This window comes from Rosa rugosa, chromosome 1, assembly GCF_958449725.1.
Source record: "Rosa rugosa chromosome 1, drRosRugo1.1, whole genome shotgun sequence".
In the NCBI taxonomy this organism is placed as follows: domain Eukaryota; kingdom Viridiplantae; phylum Streptophyta; class Magnoliopsida; order Rosales; family Rosaceae; genus Rosa; species Rosa rugosa.
Window position 1 is genome coordinate 26,890,615 of NC_084820.1, and position 21,257 is coordinate 26,911,871.

A 21,257-nucleotide genomic window follows, 5' to 3' on the forward strand; every position below is an offset into this window, starting at 1 on the left:
GTAATTTAATTTTGGAAAGAAGCAGGGCCTCCTTGGCTCAACGATGTAGTACTAGATGATTTGTCTAGTTGATGTTAGGGGTGTGGTACTCTTTTTTACTTGTTTAGATCGAGCAGGGTTTTTAATGAGGCCACTTTAGCCCTTGGATGTATTGTCCACAAACTATTAATGAAATTCATTTTCTCGATAAAAAAAATAAAAGGCAGGGAGGTGATATTCACTGATAAAGTTTGCTAAGCTATAGTTTAGGATTGATTCTAGACCTAACCCTAAAAACTCTCTCTCTCTCTCTCGCGTTCCATCCCTGTCCGGCGGCGAGCCCTGGCGCCGTCGTCGGACGGGCTTTAGTTGACTGAGTGTGGGTCGAGGTAGCAGTTGCTGTAATGGGGAAGGAGGAGATCACAGTAGTTCTCAGGCTTGGTTTCACCATTCGATGGTTTCAGCGGCGGACTAGTTCGGTGTTGGGGGATCGGAGGTCTGACGGTGACATGCTTGTGGTGGCATGTTGTCGTACCGTTCGGAGGTTGGTCAGTGGTGGCATGGCTTGGAGGTACAGCTTTCTGCCAATCGGATCAATCCGTTCTGGGTTGGAACCCTTGGATCCGACCTGGGATTGGGTTCGTCTGCTTGGGGCGGTGATTATTCATGGTTTGTCTGGAAAGGCAGTGGGTTCAAGTCGGCGGTCCTGCGAATGCGGTGTGGTGCGGTGGTCTGGCGACGGAGGTTGGGGCGGGGATGCGAGGCATGGCAGGCTTCTTGGGGTCGTCCTCTCTCCTGGGTCAAAGCTCGGGTTTGGTCCATCTTTTTGGGCCAAGACTGGGCTCTCTAGTTTTTTGTTCCAGTTTTAATTTAGGGTTTGTTTTTTGGTTTGTTTGTTAGTTTAGGGTTTGGTTTTATTTTATTGTTGGTAATATGTCGCTACTAAAGGTGTGGCAGAGACAATTTTCTTTTCGCAGTCTTGGGGGTCGTTCCTGTTCTGGAGTTGGGTCAGCAGCGGTGGCGAAAAGTCTGGCATAGACAATCATCCTTGGCCTTCTAGTGGGTCCTTCCTGTCTGGGATTGGGTTGGAGGAGTTGGCGTTTTGGAGCAGTGGTGGATGGATGGTGTTGACAATAGGGAGGTGATGGTGTTGGTGTTTTAGTCCCAGGTTTGAATGTCCGACAATCCTTTTGGTCGAGTTTAGGTCACAACGAGTGTTGGCTTGGTCGATCAAAAGCTGGTCAGGAGGACTCTGGTTGGTGAGTTAGTGTCGACACAAGTGAGTTGTCTAGTTTTAGAGTTCTTACTGGCTGGACGAGAGGTGAGATGTCAAGGCTTTACTGCTCCTGCGCTTGTTGTCTTTGTCATACAGTTGTAGTGCAAGTTTAGAGTCAGTATATAGGTTTCCAGTGGGAAGTCTAGTGGCCATTTCTGAGTCAGAGATGTCGCCAAAAACTCGTTGTAAGCAGTTCATTATTAATGAAGTTCTTATTTGATCAAAAAAAAAAAAAGTTTGCTAAGCTAGGATTGTTGTCCGAAGTAAATCTTTTCGACAAGTCACTGACAAAGTGATTGCACAACATTTCAGGTATGGTGATCTAGATTGTCCAAAATTTGAAAATAAAATTCCTTTTCTTCCTAGTTGTGGCTTGTGTCTGGAAAAACTTGGTATTTTTGTCTCCAAGAGAGCTAGTTTGCTCTAGCATTTTGTGCTCATAAAATTTCCTCCTCATGGTACAAGTTTTTGAGTTCATGATTTAAGATCACTATTACTTTGCTGCAAATAAACAACAGAAGGGATAGGCATCAATTGTTGTTGAATTATATTGTCTTGTAGATCTTTAATCTTTTTGAAAAGATTACCAAAGACATCCTTATTCCATAAATTAATAACAAAAGCAAATTTATTGCATAAAACTGCCCAAATGACTAGTAAACCGGTAAATTTAGGATTCGGGATGTAACATTGTCTTTATTGGTTTATGGTGTTTGCAGTTTTTAGATATGCATGTACAATCCTTTTTTTTTTTTAATATTTAAGTGAGTCATATATGTGTTTGTTATGCAAGGGATGCACTGCCAATTTCAATGTGAAGCTCGGCTATCCGGAGCGATCAAATGAGTCTAAGCTGCCTTTTCTGCCTAAGATGCAAGCAACTCATGGTCAAACAAACTTTCCAGGGTTGAAAGTTCTTGTCATGGATGATAATGGGTCAGTAACAGCCACCTTTCTTACTCATTAACTAGAGGATTTTTAAATTAAGGTCCATTGTCATGGATGATAATGGATGCAGTTCAGTCAGTTTTTCTTTGTAAGGAATAAACATAAAGAAATAATATACAAACTAGAATGTTTAACCTCGTATAGAGGTATAATTATTTCACCTCATAAAGAGGTAACTTTTTATTTATATATCACTAGAAATTTTTCATATGATGTGTATCATATATTGCATAACAAACACATATACGACTCACTTAAATATTATACCTCTAACACGTATTTAAGTGACCATATATGTCTAAAACAAAGTTGAAAGCTTAACCACGTACTATACATCTTCTGCAGATACATAAACAAAAATTGTATTTACACGACAACATGCAAATCATCAATCCATTGTACTGATAAGATGGAACTTCTCATTCTCATGTAAGAGAGTAAATATAAAATGATGATAAATTAAGTCAACAATTTCAGTACATATATACACATATATTATAGAAAATAAAATGAAAAAAAATATATGTAGCAAGAACTTGTTGTGGTGTGCTTGATTTGGCCATGGTTGGAGACACTTGCTGGATCAGCCAGTTTTCCTTTTTAACTTCATATTTTTCCATAGTTAAAGAAAAAGTAAGTAGAATGTGGAAGTTAAATAGTTTACTTTTTTTCTCAAGGCGCTGGGTGTGTTGAGTAGTAGTTTCATGGGTGCATATAATGATATAAAAACCACCCCAAGTATGTCTATTTATTCTCTTAGTTGAAGTTGTTCTTATTGGAAGAAAAGCAAAGTAGCAGTGCAGCAGTTAATTTATGTGGAAGAGGAATTTTTTCTTAATGATCAAAGTTTGTACTCTTCTTACTTTCCATGTCCTTTGAGACCATTTTCAACTTGGATATGAACAAGTTTTGATGTATTCAAGATATAAGAAATACAAACAAATATATGGTTACTGATGGTTGTATAATCTTCTTTTCTCCATCAACTACGCAGAGTCAGCAGATCAGTGACAAAGGGACTCCTTGAGCACCTGGGATGTGATGTAACAACCAGGGACGGACGCACGTAGGGACGAGTGGGGGCAACTGCCCCCAGTGGCTTTTCATTTTTTTTGAACTGGCTTCATATTTTATTGAGAGCAATGCTCCCAGTGGCTTCTCTTTCAACGATTCTGCAAAATGCATCTTGAAAAAATCTAGAAAAAGATAGAATCAATTCCAAAATTAAGAGGAAGTTTAGAGTTTAGACTTTATATTCCCTCATGCGATCGGATTAGTTGGTTCTGGGTTAATTTGAGCTTCTATGGAAAGTTTCCTTCCAAAAATAGAAAAAGAAAGAGAAACTAGAGAAATTCTAGGGGAATATAAATTTGTTGTTCGATTTGGAAGCTACTGTAAAAGTTTCTTAGATGGCCAGTTGTATTTTTTGATTGACAAAAATAAAGGGAGAAATGGTTTGCAGAGAGAGAGAGAGAGAGATGAGAGATAGACCGTAGACGAGAGTTTCTGGGTTGATGCCTTGACGGGTAGTACGTAGAGGCAGAAAGGATTAATCAGATTTGCAGATTTGCACATGGTGGTGTGGTGTTATCGAGAAGAAATAAGGGTAAAAGAGGAAGTCAGTATTTTAAGAAAATATCTCAAATTCTTGTTATTGGAAACCACTGCCATGAGCTTGCTATACATATACTCTTAGGTTATTAATAAAAATACTAATTATAAATATCAAAGGTTGAGATCATCTTATAAGTGTTGAGTCATTTGCACCGTCGGTACATAGAATAATTTCCATTTTTGTATTCATCAAAATTTGGTTGTGTGGTTGTTCATTTTTTTTCCGCCCCCATAGCCAAAAGTTTCTGCGTCCGCCACTGGTAACAACCGTAAGCTCAACTGATGAGTTCTTGCAAGTTATTTCACAGGAGCACAAGGTGGTGTTCATGGATGTGTGCATGCCCGGCATAGATGGGTATGAACTAGCTGTCCAGATTCATGAAAAGTTTACAAAACGTCATGAACGACCAGTATTAGTTGCACTTACTGGAAACATTAACAAGATGACAAAGGAGAGCTGCATGAGGGTTGGTATGGACGGAGTTATACTAAAACCTGTTTCAGTTGATAAACTGAGAAGTGTTTTATCTGAACTACTAGAGCATCGGGTTCTATTTGAGGCAATGTAAGGATGCAGGAACATTGCTGCAGCTTAGAAAGTCTTTCAAGGGAAAACTAGAAATGAAAGCTTCCTGGCAGAAGTTATAGTGTTGTATTGTGTACATAGAAGGTGGCATTTTTATTGCAACACAATAAAGGTGGAGTGATGTTTTGCTGGAGGAAATTGTATGTTAAGAGCTGTCTCCATGTATCCTCCTTTCTGTGCAATAGTTACAAGATAGAAGCAAATTGAATAATGACCCATTAATGTAAACTGATGAATGCCCACACCTGATTGATGTTTACTAAAGCATAGAGAAATGTATGCTTCCTGCCTTCCTCCTATCTTTGCTAATGTTAACCAGACAGCTAGCCTTTTCATATTCAATGTGGAGCAGGGATAGTTTTCTTCACTCACCCAGAACATCTGCATAAAAGGCAATGGAACAACTCTAGTTTGACTTGTTCAAGAGCTATATGATACGAAGCTGATATCAGAGCATCCCTACCAGTTCTACAATGCACAGGGGTGTAAAATAACAGCCATTTGCTGTCATAAAACTAGTTCCAGGATTCATGAAATGGCGGTAATGTGTATTCTCGATTGATCTGTTTATGTAGCAATCTACTTTCGAATTGTTTTAGTCAATTTAAGATTTCTCAATTTTGCAATACCATTTGGTCTGTTATCACTTTAGCACCTGAACTTCTATCTGGTCATCTCTGTTGATAAAATTATAATTCGAAAGACATACGTACATGTATTTTCCGGACAACATCTTGTAATGATTCGGTTAATCTTGTCATAGCATATTAGCAACCGTGAACACATTAGCATAAGGACTGATAAGTACTTTATGCCCGAAGAAAGAGGTTTTAAAATTTTAAGCATGATGTACACAGACTTGCTCAAACAGTACCTTCAAATAAATTTGTCAATATTCTCAAGTGAAGAGTGATCCAAGGCACGAATCACACAAATTGTCTACATTATTTCTCAACTGAACCTCGATGGAGCGAGGAAAACTCGTTAACAAATAATAAAAGCAATGTTACAGACACCAGATTGAGGTGACAGAACCCTTATTGCTCAGAAACACCCCATGCAAGGGAATCATCACAAATCTTCTACATTATTTCTCAACTGAGCCTCGATGGAGCGAGGAAAACTCATTAACAAATAATAAAAGCAACCCTGCTTATTGCTCAGAAACACCCCATGCAAGGGAATCATCACAAACAGTGCCGATCTGCTGGCCTCAATGACTCCATCAAAGACATGATGAGAGGGACCAGCACACAGCAGAAGCAAGCAAACCTCAAAGGCAATTTTCCATAACTTTCCTAAACAGTTCCTTTGGTGCTGCATTGCATTGACAATTAAAAAAAAAAAACAAATAAGAGATCCTAGTAGGTATACCATATGTTGTTGAATAGAATGCGAGTTCTTTCTTTAACTGATACAAATAGTCTTACCAGGCAATCCGGTGAACCTCTCAAACTGTTCATATGCCTGTCCAATGAGCATCTCAACCCCACTAACAACTGTGACACCGGACTCCGCAGCTTCGCTCAAAAGTCTAGTCATTTTGGGGTTGTAAACGGCATCAAACACCAACGAATATGATCTCAGAGCATGCTATGAAAAAAAAAAAAAAAAAAGCTCTTGCCTTTAGAAGTGACTACAAGTTTGATGAATCAATTAGCATTTGATGAAGTTTTTCAAACAGGGAACATAAATGGAAGATTGTGTAACTTGGTTTGGTAGCTAGAGTTTCCACGTTCAACTCTCACAAACCATCATCACTTGAGACCAAAAGCTATTCCAATCCTTTTCAAAACGTAAATGAGTTGGTTTTGTTAAGGTTATGGCTCAGTGAGCTCATCAAGAAGTTCATACTAATTATAGGCACATATTCATATACGATGATAAATATTATATCAAGCTCTACTGATTGTTGATAATGTAATGGAATCGGAGAGTAGCAACTAGCTAGCAAACCTTAGGAATAGGTGTCTCATCAATATTCGGTTGCATTCCGACAGGTGTTGCATTTGCAAGAACCGTGCCGTCCTCTGGGTGGAAATTTTCTAATTCAGCAAAAGACAAAGCATCTCCTCCAACTTCGTCTGCAAGTTTTCTGGCTCGATCTTGAAGAAAAAGAAGATATAAATGCTAGGAACTAAGAAATCATGGTGATTTTATTAACAATGAACAATGAAAGTGTGAAAGTAAGATATAGGAAAAACTGCAGTTATCAGGGTGTGCAAAGGTTCAAATATCAAATATCATACCATGCATAGCGAGTTTATATATACTAATCGACTCAAAGATAACAAAAAGTTACATGTTCAAAGTGTATATATGCTCATGTATTTCAAAGAAAGAGTGGTCCTATAAATTATCTGGCGTAGTTTTCAGAATTTCTATCAATGCATCAACTACGGATGAAGCAAAACATTGCAGATGACAACGTATACCATATGTGCATAACAGAAAAAACAAATAATTCATGAGCTAACTAGAACAAAAGAAAGAAAGATAGAAATGTACCATATTCGCGGTCGGCAATAATAACAATTCTAGCTCCCTTCTGCTTTGCACCATAAGCAAGCGCCTTTCCAGCACCTCCGGCACCCATGACAACAAACAACCTACCAGCTAAAGGTGAACCAGTGGTATTGCCTCTATCATGTGAACCTGTAAAAACATGAGAGGGGGGGGGGGGGGGGGGGGATCACCTTAGGAAGAGAAAGCCCGGCTCTTGCCACAATAAAGAAAGAAGATATAACTTAGCTAGTACAACAAATTAGAAACCTCGAAGTCCATCCTCGATAGCAGAAATAGACCCAAAATAGTCAGTATTTAAGCCAAATAACTTCCCATCAGTTGGCCTCCTTACAATGCAGTTAACAGCTCCTATTGACTGAATAGTTTGATCAATCAAGAGCAAAGGTCAGCGAAGTACACCAACGAAGGACGTCACATTGAAATATAAATGATTTGTTCACTACCTTGGCAACTGGATCAACCTCATCACAGCACTTAACTGCAGCTTCCTTGTGAGGAATTCCAACGCTGTGGTGGAATTAAACAAAGACTACAAACTGTTATCTTAATTGAGATAAAAACAGCAAGAAACACTTGCATAAAGATATTTCTGTTTCAAGTCTATACTAAGGATATATTAACTTGGTACAAATGTGAACCTGAATCCAGAAAAGTCAGTTGATGAGTAAGTACGGAGAAAATTTGCAATGTCATCTACCAAAAGATGTAGATAAACTCCATCGAAACCTACTGACTTGAATCCTTCATTGTAGAGAAGAGGAGATTTGCTGTGGCTGATAGGCTTTCCAATAACACCAAACAGTTTTGTACCAGGTCTTATCAGTCTGAAGTTGTATACATGTAATATATCCTTGATGGCAGGTTCTCCAGGAACTGAAACAATTCCTGAATCGAGTGTACCAGAAGTAAGGTAACCACCAAATTTTGCGCAGAGTATCCGAGAAATCAAGCCCCTCTCACCCATTGCAAGTCCTATTACTGGGACCTGAAATTCATGTATAAATCTTAAATCATGAAAAGTGGAACTTAGCATGGAACCCATCAACTTCAATTCCTATATACCAGCAATGTAAGAGGATAACTACAAAACCATAGATTACAATTCAGCTCAGCATGGAAAGAAACTATGAACAAAGCTTAAAAGTACAATGCAATTTCACACCACCTATGCCGCTTACTTGAGAATGCACAGTTATCTGAAAAATGCGTGCTACGTCAGTAATATCCAAGGCAGTGGTTGTGATGCTGACTATGTCAGCTCCAGTGGCTTGCATTCTAGCAACAAGATCTCTGAGATCCTCGACAGATGGAGTATCTTGATAGTTGTGAGAAGAAACAATAGCTTTAAACTTGTCAGGCTTCTTTCCATATATGGAGTCGATGAATTCATGAGCAACCTTCGTCACAGGTAATAGCATTAGTAAAAGGTAATTCATGATCTACAATCCTAGTGTCAAAGTTTAAACAGAACAGAATATAAATGAGTTTTCTAATTAACATCCTAGTACCAATGCAAGGGTAGTTTGTTTAAATTTTAGGTGCTTAAAAATTGTATTTAACATGCTTCTCTAGAGTTCTGTCTACAGTTCATTGATGAGATAATGTTCATAGATAACTTTTCAAAGTTACATATGCATAAGGGAGCAGAACGCCAGAACCTGAAACTCGACATCAACGTAATCAGCTCCAAGCTCCATCGCTAATCGAAGAGCATCCAGTCGATGTTTTTCATCACCATCATACTGACCACCTTGCCACTTTGGTCTAGAAAAACAAAATATCAGATGGGAAAACAAGCTGTATCAGGTAAGAAATTCTTGGTAAATTTACCTATAAGTGAAAAGAGTTGGCAAAGGGGATTCTTTAATTAGGGTCTTAAGATCTTCATTGCTATTGAAGACCTTCAAATAATCCAATCTAATCTCCACTAGATCAGCACCAAGGGCTGTTGCCTTGCCCATATCACTCACCATCTTGCGAACCGTTTCCGCCATTATCGGAGCGCAAACTAGTGTTGAAGTCCCCATCATTCCTTATAAGCAAGCCGAAATTCCCCAAAGTGAGAAACGACAGAATACTCAAAATATTAATTGAGGCTACACCACTCACGTACTCTGAATCTGATCTGATCTAAGAAAGTTCAGATATCTGTTTCTTCGGCCAAAACAGCCTACTTATCCTTCCCAACAAGGTGTAGAGTCCAAGCCGTCATAAGCACAGGGGTCCACTTTAATTTAATTCTAAGCTATCAAACCTATAAGTCAACTAATAAGCTTCGTCGTCTTTTATTAAAAGAGGTTAGCGAATAGTCCAAATCAAACCTGTAGACACAACAGTTCCAAATCAAGAAAATGACCGAGAAAGAATAGTCCTCTTAGCGAATCCAATCAAAATAAGCAACCTATTCAATGTCCGTTGCCACAACCTAGCTAGAGTAGCTGCATATAGAGAAATAAACTGTAAAAAGTGAAACTAACTACCGACAACATTCTTAGTAGGGTCATTGTCATCAACTCTTGCCAGGTTTCAATAACAAAAGGTTTTGAAGCCCTAGCTTCAAACTTGAAAGACGAGCACTGTTAGCCTTGCTCTAAGAGAAACACAGATAGGTGATAGGTCCATGATCTGAACCGATAATAGGTAGATTTTCTATTACCATATCAGGAAAGAGATTAATCCAGCTAGCATTAGCACAAGATCTGTCTAGATTTTCATAAACAACTCTTCTTGCTGGTACCATCAATCTTGTGGAAGCATATTGGCTGCTGAACTCCATTCATGCTTGAATAAACCTCGTCATATAGTTCCAAGACAGCCCAGGTGACCAAGTCGGCCCTGATGCATCTGTGATCTTGGGTTTGGCAAGACATTTGGAACCCTTGGAGACTAAGGTGCAATGAAGAGGTTCTTCCTTGGGAGGTACAGTAGCAGCCTTCTTCCAGTCCATATATGCCACCAACAGCATCAAATTACAATTCCTGCAGTATAGTCAAAGCAATTGTGTGGGAGTGAATGGGACTTCATTCTCTTTTTGACAAGCACAGAACAAAAACAACAAGTATAAGAATATTAAATGTATCGAACAGAGAAGAGGAGGCTTTTTTGTGTCCTAAGATTAAGATGATTCCCTGACTACTATAAATGCATAACCAGTATGATATATCTAAATCCTTTTATCAAATTACCTACGGTTAAATTCTTTTGTTAACTATCAATGAGAACTGAGCACTTGAAAAGAATTCTAAGACCCGCAGTCTCCTACCAATGGGCAACCTATTCACTCAGAGCCCTCATATATAACCTCAACTCGTGGTACTTGAATGATATGCAACCAATCTCATTTTCCACAGTTTGATATTTATGATCCAACCCATATTCTGACGAGCCACTCACCATGTCCCACACCTTGTTATTGACAACCACTTGAAACATTGAAATTAAAGTATTTACCCATTATACTCACTAGATTTAACCAAAACAGACTGCTATTCTAGTGATGGAGATGTTTTATGAATCAAATTTTTGTTTGTGTGAGAAAGAGTCGGATTTCGGAGGGTAGAGAGGCAGGAAAGAAAGAAAACTTGATAAAATAGCAGAAGGGGTCTAGGAGTGGATGACTTGGTTCAAAAGACCGTGCTTGCAAGTGATTATGGAAATACTCTTTGGAGCAAATATGGACTACAATGAATAGAATGCTAGACCCATGTTAAAGGTTCCAGTCCAAGTGTGTGAAAAGACATATCTACTGGAATTTTTCCTGTTTGGTGTGTTGTAATTTGAGAGCATTCGTCCTAGGTTCAAGTGCTTACTTGGTTGGCGGCTCATGGGAAAGTACTTGTGACAGTTGAAAAACGAAGGCCATTATTTCATATTAATCCCCAAGGGTGTATCGTTTTCAAGGCAGGGAAGAGGGTGCTACCATTCCAAGCGGGTGTTATCAGTTTATATGTACGTATTTAAGGGTCCGGGAAGAAATAAGAAGATGAAAAGGTGGATGAGGAAATTGGCATTTCTTGGGTTTTTCGGATGGAGTGAATAGGACTTTTATCACATAATAGCAGATGGGTGTGTAAAAGCTCTATGGTGTCAGTTCCTGTAGAGTTTAGACATTGATTCTATCAAAATTATTGTTAAATCAGAAAGCTACAGATAGGTGCTAAAGTGATGTTATCTTGGAACTGTATATTTCCTTGATGGTACTGTTTTCACTTGGAAAGAGATGCGTGCTCTATTGGATTTGGCTTCACTAATACTGTATCAGTTTCTTCTCCAAAAGAGAATAACTCAAAAGTGGGTGCAGGTATATATGAAATTGCCCGTGTGAAAAATGACCCAGGAATTTATAGCAGTAATAGAATCAATGAGAAACTAAGAAGATCAGGTAATTCAACAACTTGGGGAATTCACACTATGATACTGGTTCACACCTTGACATGTTCATCTTGAGTTTCCTGAAACCCAATGATTGTACTCATCCATCCTTATAATAAAGGAACTCGAACTTGGGGTGCCCCCTCCTCCATATGCCTTCACATAATAAGTTAGAAGTTCCATTGTTAGATATGATAAACAGCAACAACAACAAATAGTCAAATACCCTTATATTTATTGAAACAAAACAAAACCATAGACAATATGTGATCACACTGACACTGAAGTCACACCTTTGCAACTTCACAGGTATCAGTAGCAGTATCAGTACTCCTTAAGCACATTTTGAGGTTTCTTCGTTGCATGAATATAACAGCTCCTATAGGCCTTGCATTAAGAATGGAGTTACTATTAGGTCCGTTTGGATGGAGTCATTTCAAAAGAAGGATAGGTATATGAGAACAAAGCCACAATTTATTAAAAAAACCACAAAACATTAAATACAATGTATTTGATTATTGACATGACTTCTCTTTGTTCTGTTCATTTTTTTAAATTAGAAACATACTTTTATTAAGAACAGTTGGAAGTCAAGAAATAGAAGACAAGGAATTCACTTGACAGACAATGACAATATTCCATAAAACCTACATGGTATCTTAAAATTTGATGAGTTGTAAACTATAAGTGGTAATTGATAGCAAATAAAGAGCAATCAAGCTTACAGGCAATAGCATATAAGAGGCCAAGAAACATTTCAAATGGAACTCTAAAATCCAATTACCCAAAATGTATGCATGGAAAACCTACATTACATGTTAAGCTATCAGTTTTTACTCGTAAATGACTATATTAAAATGCAATTAATTTCTTTGGGTCAATAACCAATATGATTTGAACAAGTTTCAAGAATGAAAATTAACGTGCTTGCATTTCATCTCAAAAGTTACTAAACCAAAAGTCTGTTAATGACACAGTGATACATGAAAGTTTCTCTGCCAGTACCATTGTTTCCTAACCAAAGGCAAATTCTGTCTGGGTAATAACTTCAAAATGTAGAAATTTAAGTGAAATGAATGAGAGAAGCTGATTCCAGAACAAAAGAAGAATTAGAGAAGCTAAAGGTTATCTGTAAGTGTTATCAAGAACAATGCATGACACAACTACTAAAAGATCACCCTGGCATGAGAAAAGGAGTGAGCTCCAGAGCTGTTTGAAAATGTTTGTAGAATCAATTCTGACATATTGAGGGCCTCCAAAACTGTCTCAACAAAAGTCGAACTATATGAAAGCCTAAATGAAACGCCACACATATCTTATTACAAGCGTTGACAACAAAGAAACGAACATAAAGATCATTCTAGTTGTATGGCTCTAGAGCCGTCTGATTAGAGATATCCAGTCAACTAGTAGAGTGCATAGTGTGGGGCCCGATAACCACATACACTCCAAGTCCATGGAAGATCCATAAACCAATTCAACACTTAATGTATTAATGGGCATCTAAATGTATGTGCAGAAATCATTTTATATCAAAAATGGAAACACAGGAGCACTTTCTCTTAGTTGATTTACCTTAGGCCAGCAGCGGCACTTTTTACACTAAGTTGCTTGCCAATTTCATCACTTAACTCGGAATTCCCATCAGCTCTCACTCCCTACAATGAATAAACATGTGCTTAGATATTCACAGGATCATCCAGAGAAAAGAGTGATGGATTCAGGAAGAAAGTAGTAGTTCTTAATCCCATTAAAATAAATGGCACAAAATAATTGCATGTCTAGCAGACAAACACTAGAGACTGTCCTAGCATACCAATATCGAGTACAAAAATCATAAGAAAGTAGCAGCTGCAGAAAAAGGAAAAAAAAAATGACTTGAAAAGGACAAAAAAAAATTACCAGACACTCCCCGTAAAATCCTCTGCCCAACCTTATTTTCAGAGCGTTGTCCAGTAACTTATTTGCAGCCTTTTGGCGAGCAGATATATATGACTTTCCCTTAGCAATAACATCCGTAGCACTTATCTCCAGTAACTGCAGCAAGATTGATTTTAAACAAGTCAACAGTCAGAACTGAATGAGAAAAACTGCAAGCAAGTGATGGGTATTTCAGGAGGACGGGTGTGTGTACTTGTGTTCAAAAACCAAAAATAACCATCCCGACTGCATTACATTCCAAACCTGTTCATACATGTATGGATTAGTAAAGCAATTCAACTTTGAGCGCCATTCACTAAGTCCAATATTAAACGCCCTGATATCCGGTAAGCTCCAGCGACGGAGATCTCCATCCTCAATGTACTTAAGCACCATCTCCACACGATCCCTGTCCTCAACTTGTAACAAACTTGCATCCATTCCCTAATTTCAAACAAAACCAAATCGAAACATTATCTTAACATCCCCAGAGACCTACACCTAAATTGCAAGTGAAACACTCAAAACTACAACTTACATTATGACATTCAACATCAGCAAGCTTAGCAGAGAAGTAATCATACACAGCACTAGAGCTACTCTTTTCAGTATTCACTCGAAATGTGAGATTGTCCGGGCAATCCTCATCCGAGGGCATCTCCGGTAGTACAGATTTTCGATGATCAAAAGCAATTACCCTAATTAGAACTCGAAACATCAATCATTTCCAATCATCACAACCATAAGTACAGAGTCCCAATACCGAAAACTCACTCGCACGAAGCTCTCCTTGCAAACTCGACCGCAAATCCTTTGGGGCCAAGAAAATCAAGGAAGTAGCACCTCTCCAGTCCTCGAGTACACAAATCATCGACCCTGTAAAAGCAAAGTAAATAAGAATGAGTTGAAAGGGCATTTCTGGATGATGAGAAAGATAGAGAGAGGAATTGGCTTGGATTGGATGGGACCTGAAGGGTTCGACGGAGGAGAAAGGGAGGGAGAGGAGAGGGAGGTTAAGGCGAGAGTGGAAGAGGTGAGCGAAGAGAGCGGAGAAGGCGCCGGAGAAAGAAGGGTAGTTGTAGAGAAGCAAGTAGGGGACTTTTTCGTCGGAGGCTTTGGATAGAGCTTCTAAGGCGGCGTCTGATCGGAAGCTTCGGGTATGTGATAGAGGAAGAGGAGCCATTGCTGCTGAGACTGCTATGGTTCTCCTCCATTTTCCAACGGAAGAAAGAGCCATTCACGAGAGACTCAGTCACTCAGAGTGAACAGGGTATAAATTGCCAAACTGGAGGTCAAAAAGTCCCTGCTTTATACCAAACCTTACGAAGTCAATGTTGTAGTATATATGAAACATGTTGTATTGTTCATTGTATAAAATGTCTATGTCATGTATAAGATAAGTATTTGAGTGAATAGCATAGGTATAGTGACTTGTGAGTCAAGCTTTATGCCAATGGGGAACAAGTGTGGCAATCATCATCACAAACCACAATGTGGAGCTGCAAATGGAGATGCCACAATGGAAGGCTACAAATGAAGATGCCATCAAGTTGTATCATTATTTACTTCAAATGTATCCCTATAAATACCTCCTATTGAATGAAATGAAACACACACTTGAATCTCTATTCCCTCTCTCTCTCTGTCAATTTTGCTTGTCCTTAAACACGTTATCAGCACGAAATTGCTCTAGAATTAGAATCGAAATTGAAAAGAGTAAAGGAGTTCAAAATCCGATCGAAGTCATTTTTCCAAACCAACAAAAAACCTCCAAACCCTAGCTCATATCAAAGCCCTTGATCCAAGAAGCCCAGAACCGGTTTTAGAACCTCCAGAACCGGCCGGAAACCGCCTGAACCGGCCACCTGAAAAATTGAACCGCTGCCGGACCGCTGTCGAGTCCTGCCGAAGTGCTGCCGAGCAGCTGCCGAGACCTGCCGAGTCCTGCCGAGCCCCTGCCGAAGTGCTGCCGAGACCTGCCGAAGTGCTGCCGAGACCTGCCGAGACCCCTGCGCAGCACCTGCCGAGTCCTGCCGAAGCCCCTGCGCAGCAGCTGCCGAGCACCTGCCGAGGACCTGCGCAGCAGCTGCCGAGCACCCGCCGAGGACCTGCGCGGCAGCTGCCGAGCCATCTGCCGAGCAGCTGTCGACAGATCTGTCGAGTAACTTTCCGGCAACTCTCCGGCCACTTCTCCGGCAACTTTTCCGGCCACTCTCCGGACACTTTTCCGGCGACTTTTCGACAACTTTTCCGGCGACTTTTCTACAACTTTTCCGGCGACTTTTCCGGCCATTTTCCGGTGACTTTTCCGGCAACTTTTGGGCAACTTTTTCGGTCATTTCCGACAACACTATTTCAAGGTATTCTTTACTAAAAGTTCCCGCTTTTGAGTTTTTATTTATTTTTCTCCTCCTTTTTCTTTTTGGGAACTTACAATTAAAAAGCGGAATTATAGAAATTCACGCTAAACGAACTAAGAGCGTTCGTAGTCAATGAACTAAGAGTGTTCATAATATTCGGACTAAGAGCGTCCGCAAGCATCGACTTATGACCCTATTAAACATCATTGTTTCGGTCTAATCCAAATATTCTTGGAAATTGATTTCTTGGTAGCATAGCTCGGAAATCTTATTGTTTTAGTTTTTCGTGGAAGTTTTAAACTCCGAAACTAATACATCTTTTTCTTCTTATATTTCAAGGATGTCGAATGAACCTAGACTCGAATTTCAAATCCTTGACTCAACTGGTTCGGATTACCATAGTTGGAAAACTGACGTTGAGAACCATCTCACATCAAAAGGGATATTGCCCATAATCCAGGCACCAAACGCGGGCCTTGTGTTCCAACGAACACCCATAAAGCATGCACAAGCAATTATCTTGATGCGACGCCATATGGACAGAGCACTCAGATTAGAGTATATGTCCATCAAAGATGCAAGGGACCTATGGGTAGCGCTAGAAGAACGCTTTGATAATATCCAAGATTCCCTCCTCCCTGACTTGAAGGTTCAATGGAACAATATACGCTTCTCCGACTTCAAGTCTGTTGCTGAATACAATTCAGAAGCTCTTCGACTAAAAGCCATGCTGAAGTTCTGTGGAAAACCTCTCACAGAAGAAGAGCTAATTGAGAAGACTCTCTCCACCTTCCCCGTCGCAGCAATTATACTATCAAAGCAATATCGCACTGAATTTAATGCTGGACGACTTACGAAGTTCAATGAGCTTATCAATATTTTGTCGGTGTCTGAGAAGCACGACAATATCCTTGTGAAGAATTATAATTCAAGGCCCGTAGGAACCAAAAGCGTTCATGAGGCAAATTATAATGCACCCAAGAAAGGGCGCAAGGAGCGGTACCCTACTAATAAGGGGCATGTATACCCTAATAACAGGGGACATGACGGACGAATGGGTCCATACAACCGCCCCAATAAGGAAGGAAACCGCAACTTTGGAGCGGGTACACGTGGTGGCAATTCCACACGTGGGAAAAGAGAATATAACAACACCATGGGCCGTAACACTGTGGGCCGTGGAGGTCGCATAATACGCCGTGGTAGTAGCAGCAACAACCCGCCTAGGGAATATCCACAACGTGCACCTCAAATAAAGAAAGTCAACCACAATGACGTGTGTCATAGGTGTGGATCAATCGAGCATTGGTTTAAGCAATGTCAAGCAAGTACTCAACTAGCTGCACGCTACAAGGAGTACAGGGAAATGAGGGAGCAAGAAGCTCACCTTGCTGAAGAAGAAGATGGTGAAGATGTTATTCTCACCATAAAAGACTTCAAAGCTGAAAATGAAAAGCACGAGGATGCCGCAGACTTTGATTAAAATAGTCTTTTCTATTTTCCAATAAAACGGCAAATGTGCCTTAGTCAAATAACAATTGAATTGACTCTTTCTCATGTGGCGTACCCAATGAAGTATGATGTCTAGGCAAGTAATTGAGATCGGGGTATTTAAGCGAGCCTCGCTCCACCAACATCTCTCTACTTACCTGGTCATATTTTATTGGAATTACCAAACGGATTGAGCAATTACAATTTGTATAAAGTTTAATTTTATATTGGAATAAACTTTGGAAACTTTGATGTAATCATTGACTATTTTCCCTATTAATAAAGTATCGCATTATCAATGTCATTGACATGTGTTAATATTCCGAACTTTATTTTTTCAGTATGTCTTCGGGAGAATTGAAATGCCTTCTTGATAGTGGCACCACACATACTATATTACGACATAGGCAATTATTCTTATGGATGACGCCTAGTCAATCTTCAGTGACCACGATGGCAGGACCATCTCAATTGATTCATGGTCGTGGACCAGCTCAATTTCTATTGCCAAATAGCACAAATATTAATGTCGCCGAAGCTTTATATGCTCCAAGGGCTGGAAGAACCCTATTAAGTTTTAAAGATATAAGAGCCAATGATTTTCATGTGAAAACACATTGTGAGAATGGACAAGAGTTCCTTTACATCACCTCTAATAACTACGGAAATACACGAGTATTAGAGAAACTCATGTGTCGCTCTAGTGGATTGTACGCAACCACTATTAGAGTCATTGAATCCAACCATGTCATGAATGAAAATTTATGGGATTTCGACACATACAAACTTTGGCACGACCGTTTGGGACACCCAGGTCGAGATATGATGCTCCGTATATTAAAAACTTCACACGGACATCCATTCTTTAAAACAAAAGGAAGTACGAACCAAAGAAAGGTTCAAAGAATTACTTCTGAAGCATATCATTCGTTTTGCAAAGCTTGCTCTTTAGCAAAAGTAGGATCGAGACCATCCTATGCAAAAGACATTAAAGAAAATATACCATTCTTGCAAAGAATAAAAGGTGATATCTGTGGACCTATACATCCAACTTGCGGACCATTTAGATATTTTATGGTGTTGGTTGATGCATCGACACATTGGTCACATGTCATGCTCTTATCCACAAGAAATGCTGCATTTGCTAAACTCCTAGCACAAATCATTAAGTTAAGGGCTCACCACCCTGATCATCCTATTAAGTCAATTCGTCTTGACAATGCTGGGGAATTTACATCAAAAACTTTTGATGATTATTGCATGTCCATTGGGATCGAGGTTGAACATCATGTCCCTCATGTACATACCCAAAATGGTCTCGCAGAAGCTGCCATTAAAAGACTTCAAATGATTGCTAGGGCATTGGTTATGCGCACCAATCTCCCTATTTCTGCTTGGGGCTATGCAATATTACACGCAGCTGTGCTTATTCGTCTAAGGCCCACTGCCACCCAACCTTTTTCTGCGTCCCAGATGGTAACTGGGTATGAGCCTAATATCTCACATTTACGCATATTTGGGTGTGCAGTCTATGTGCCAATTGCGCCACCACAGCGCACTAAAATGGGTCCTCAAAGACGATTAGGCCTTTATGTTGGCTATGACTCTCCAACCATAATCCGCTACATAGAACCCTTGACAAGTGATCTATTTACCGCTAGATTTGCGGATTGTCACTTTGATGAGACAGTCTTCCCGCCTTTAGGGGGAGACATGAACACTAATGTTCATCAAAAAGGACAGGAATTGTCGTGGTTTGTCCCCACTTTGTCCCATCTTGATCCCCGAACCGCACAATCTGAAAAAGAAGTGCAGAGAATTCTCGATCTTCAGAACGTAGCAGAATCGATGCCTGATGCGTTTTCTGATATCGCTAAAGTGACGAGATCACACATACCTGCTGCAAATATACCTGCAAGGATTGATCTCCATAAATTACAATAGTGTACATGAGATGATGGATAGAAATTCTATGGCAATTGATGATGCGTTTGCATATCATGTTGCAAAAGGAATCATAGAATATGATGATATCGAGCCTCGCTCTGTTGAAGAATGTCAACGAAGAGCGGATTGGCCTAAATGGAAAAATGCGATCCAGACTGAATTGGATTCACTAACAAAGAGACAGGTATTTGGGTCTATAATGCTGACACCACCAAATATAAAGCCTGTTGGCCATAAATGGGTCTTTGTTAGAAAGCGTAATGAGAAAAATGAGGTGATGAGATATAAAGCCCGCCTTGTGGCACAAGGTTTCTCACAACGCCCTGGAATCGACTACGAGGAGACATACTCTCCCGTAATGGACGTTATAACGTTCCGCTACCTTGTCAGTTTGGTAGTTTCCGAAAAACTTGACATGCAGCTTATGGATGTGGTTACAGCATATCTCTATGGGGATCTAGATTCAGAGATATATATGAAGGTTCCTGATGGACTTCAATTACCAAAATCAAGTGGTTCTAAACCACGGAGCGCGTTTTCAATAAAATTAAGACGCTCACTATATGGATTGAAACAATCCGGACGGATGTGGTATAACCGTCTAAGTGACTACTTGATTGGAAAGGGATATGTTAACAATGAAATATGCCCTTGCGTGTTCATTAAAAGAACAAGTTCCGGATTTGCAATTGTAGCAGTTTATGTCGATGACATGAACCTAATTGGAACTCTAGATGAGTTAAAAGAAACTGCTAAATATTTGGAATCCGAGTTTGAGATGAAAGATCTTGGGAAAACACGGTTTTTCCTCGGAATAGAACTCGAGCACCGTAGTGATGGGATTATGATCCATCAGTCAGCATATACTCAAAAATTACTAAGGCGCTTTAATGAAGATAAAGCAAAGCCTGTAAGTACTCCCATGATCGGCCGAAGTCTTGAGCCCACAAAAGATCCGTTTCGTCCAAGGGATGAGGACGAAGAATTATTAGAGGCTGAAGTACCCTATCTAAGTGCGATAGGCGCATTATTGTATTTAGCTCAATGCATAAGACCGGATATCTCATTCGCAGTGAACTTGTTAGCTCGACATAGTTCTGCGCCAACACGCCGCCATTGGATTGGCATAAAGACAATCTTTCGATACTTAAAGGGTACGATTGATATGGGCTTGTTTTATCCCTACAAAGAGAAAAGAAAAGACGGAAGCATGAGATCAGACCCCATGAGGCAAAAAGCCACCTTCCGTAATGTAGACGCCGGCGACACCATCAATGGTGACCGACGTTCTCCTCCTCCCCTCCATCAAAATAAAAATAATGTTTTGATGGGATTTGCTGATGCGGGGTATCTCTCTGACCCCCATAAAGGTCGCTCCCAAACAGGTTATGTCTTTACCATGGGAAGCACGGCGATATCTTGGAGATCTACAAAACAGACCCTTGTCGCTACTTCCTCAAATCATGCAGAGATTATTGCTCTACATGAAGCTGTGCGTGAATGCATATGGCTAAGGTCTATAAATAGACACATTCGAGGAACTTGTGGTTTGAAGTTTACCACAGATAAACCTACATGCATTTATGAAGATAATGCAGCTTGTATTGAGCAAATGAAATTAGGTTTCATCAAGGGTGACAATACTAAACATATATCACCGAAATTCTTCTACAATCAGCAATAGCAAACACTTCTAAACATTGAAGTAAATCAAATCCGATCAGAGGATAATGTAGCGGACTTATTTACTAAGTCGCTACCAAAAAGCCCTTTCGAGAAGCATGTGAAGAGCATCGGATTAAGAAGGTTATCCGAACTCCCATGATCTTCAGGGGGAGAATAAATCAGGGGGAGTATCTAGAAACATACTCCACACTTAATGCGCGTTGCACTCTTTTTCTCCTTCGACCAAGGTTGTTTTTTCCCACAGGGTTTTATTACTTGGCAAGGTTTTTAACGAGGCAATTTCGAAGCGCACGGCTTAGACAAATACTATCGACATGAAATATCCAAGGGGGAGTGTTGTAGTATATATGAAACATGTTGTATTGTTCATTGTATAAAATGTCTATGTCATGTATAAGATAAGTATTTGAGTGAATAGCATAGGTATAGTGACTTGTGAGTCAAGCTTTATGCCAATGGGGAACAAGTGTGGCAATCATCATCACAAACCACAATGTGGAGCTGCAAATGGAGATGCCACAATGGAAGGCTACAAATGAAGATGCCATCAAGT

The 21,257-nt window shown here is 39.8% G+C and overlaps 2 protein-coding genes across 5 annotated transcripts; both read right to left on the bottom strand.

Moving 5' to 3' along the window:
* Positions 1-5,262: 5,262 nt before the first annotated feature.
* On the bottom strand, positions 5,263-9,044 carry LOC133724465 (bifunctional 3-dehydroquinate dehydratase/shikimate dehydrogenase, chloroplastic-like). 3 transcript variants are annotated; one of them, XR_009853708.1, is made up of 10 exons: positions 8,760-8,978; positions 8,588-8,693; positions 8,108-8,326; positions 7,568-7,914; positions 7,373-7,436; positions 7,176-7,284; positions 6,912-7,058; positions 6,360-6,508; positions 5,834-5,937; positions 5,263-5,720 (listed from the first exon to the last, which is right to left on the bottom strand). XR_009853708.1 is itself a non-coding variant. In XM_062151216.1 (10 exons), the coding sequence occupies exons 2-10, from the start codon at positions 8,624-8,626 to the stop codon at positions 5,677-5,679; spliced, it is 1,281 nt and encodes a 426-aa protein (XP_062007200.1). In that variant the 5' UTR covers positions 8,627-8,693; positions 8,900-9,044; the 3' UTR covers positions 5,263-5,676. The 3 variants fall into 3 exon arrangements, 2 of the variants coding, with proteins under 2 accessions (XP_062007200.1, XP_062007199.1); XM_062151216.1 differs by having other exon boundaries at positions 5,834-5,996; positions 8,900-9,044; XM_062151215.1 differs by having other exon boundaries at positions 5,834-5,996.
* Positions 9,045-9,768: 724 nt separating this feature from the next.
* Positions 9,769-14,501, bottom strand: LOC133724466 (uncharacterized). Of its 2 annotated transcripts, XM_062151217.1 has the most exons (9): positions 14,189-14,500; positions 13,995-14,096; positions 13,759-13,918; positions 13,485-13,664; positions 13,203-13,337; positions 12,876-12,958; positions 11,594-11,687; positions 11,357-11,456; positions 9,769-9,907 (listed from the first exon to the last, which is right to left on the bottom strand). In XM_062151217.1, the coding sequence occupies exons 1-8, from the start codon at positions 14,455-14,457 to the stop codon at positions 11,367-11,369; spliced, it is 1,113 nt and encodes a 370-aa protein (XP_062007201.1). In that variant the 5' UTR covers positions 14,458-14,500; the 3' UTR covers positions 9,769-9,907; positions 11,357-11,366. The 2 variants fall into 2 exon arrangements, with proteins under 2 accessions (XP_062007201.1, XP_062007202.1); XM_062151218.1 differs by lacking the exons at positions 9,769-9,907; positions 11,357-11,456; positions 11,594-11,687 and adding an exon at positions 11,725-12,561 and having other exon boundaries at positions 14,189-14,501.
* Between the last annotated feature and the right edge of the window lie 6,756 nt (positions 14,502-21,257).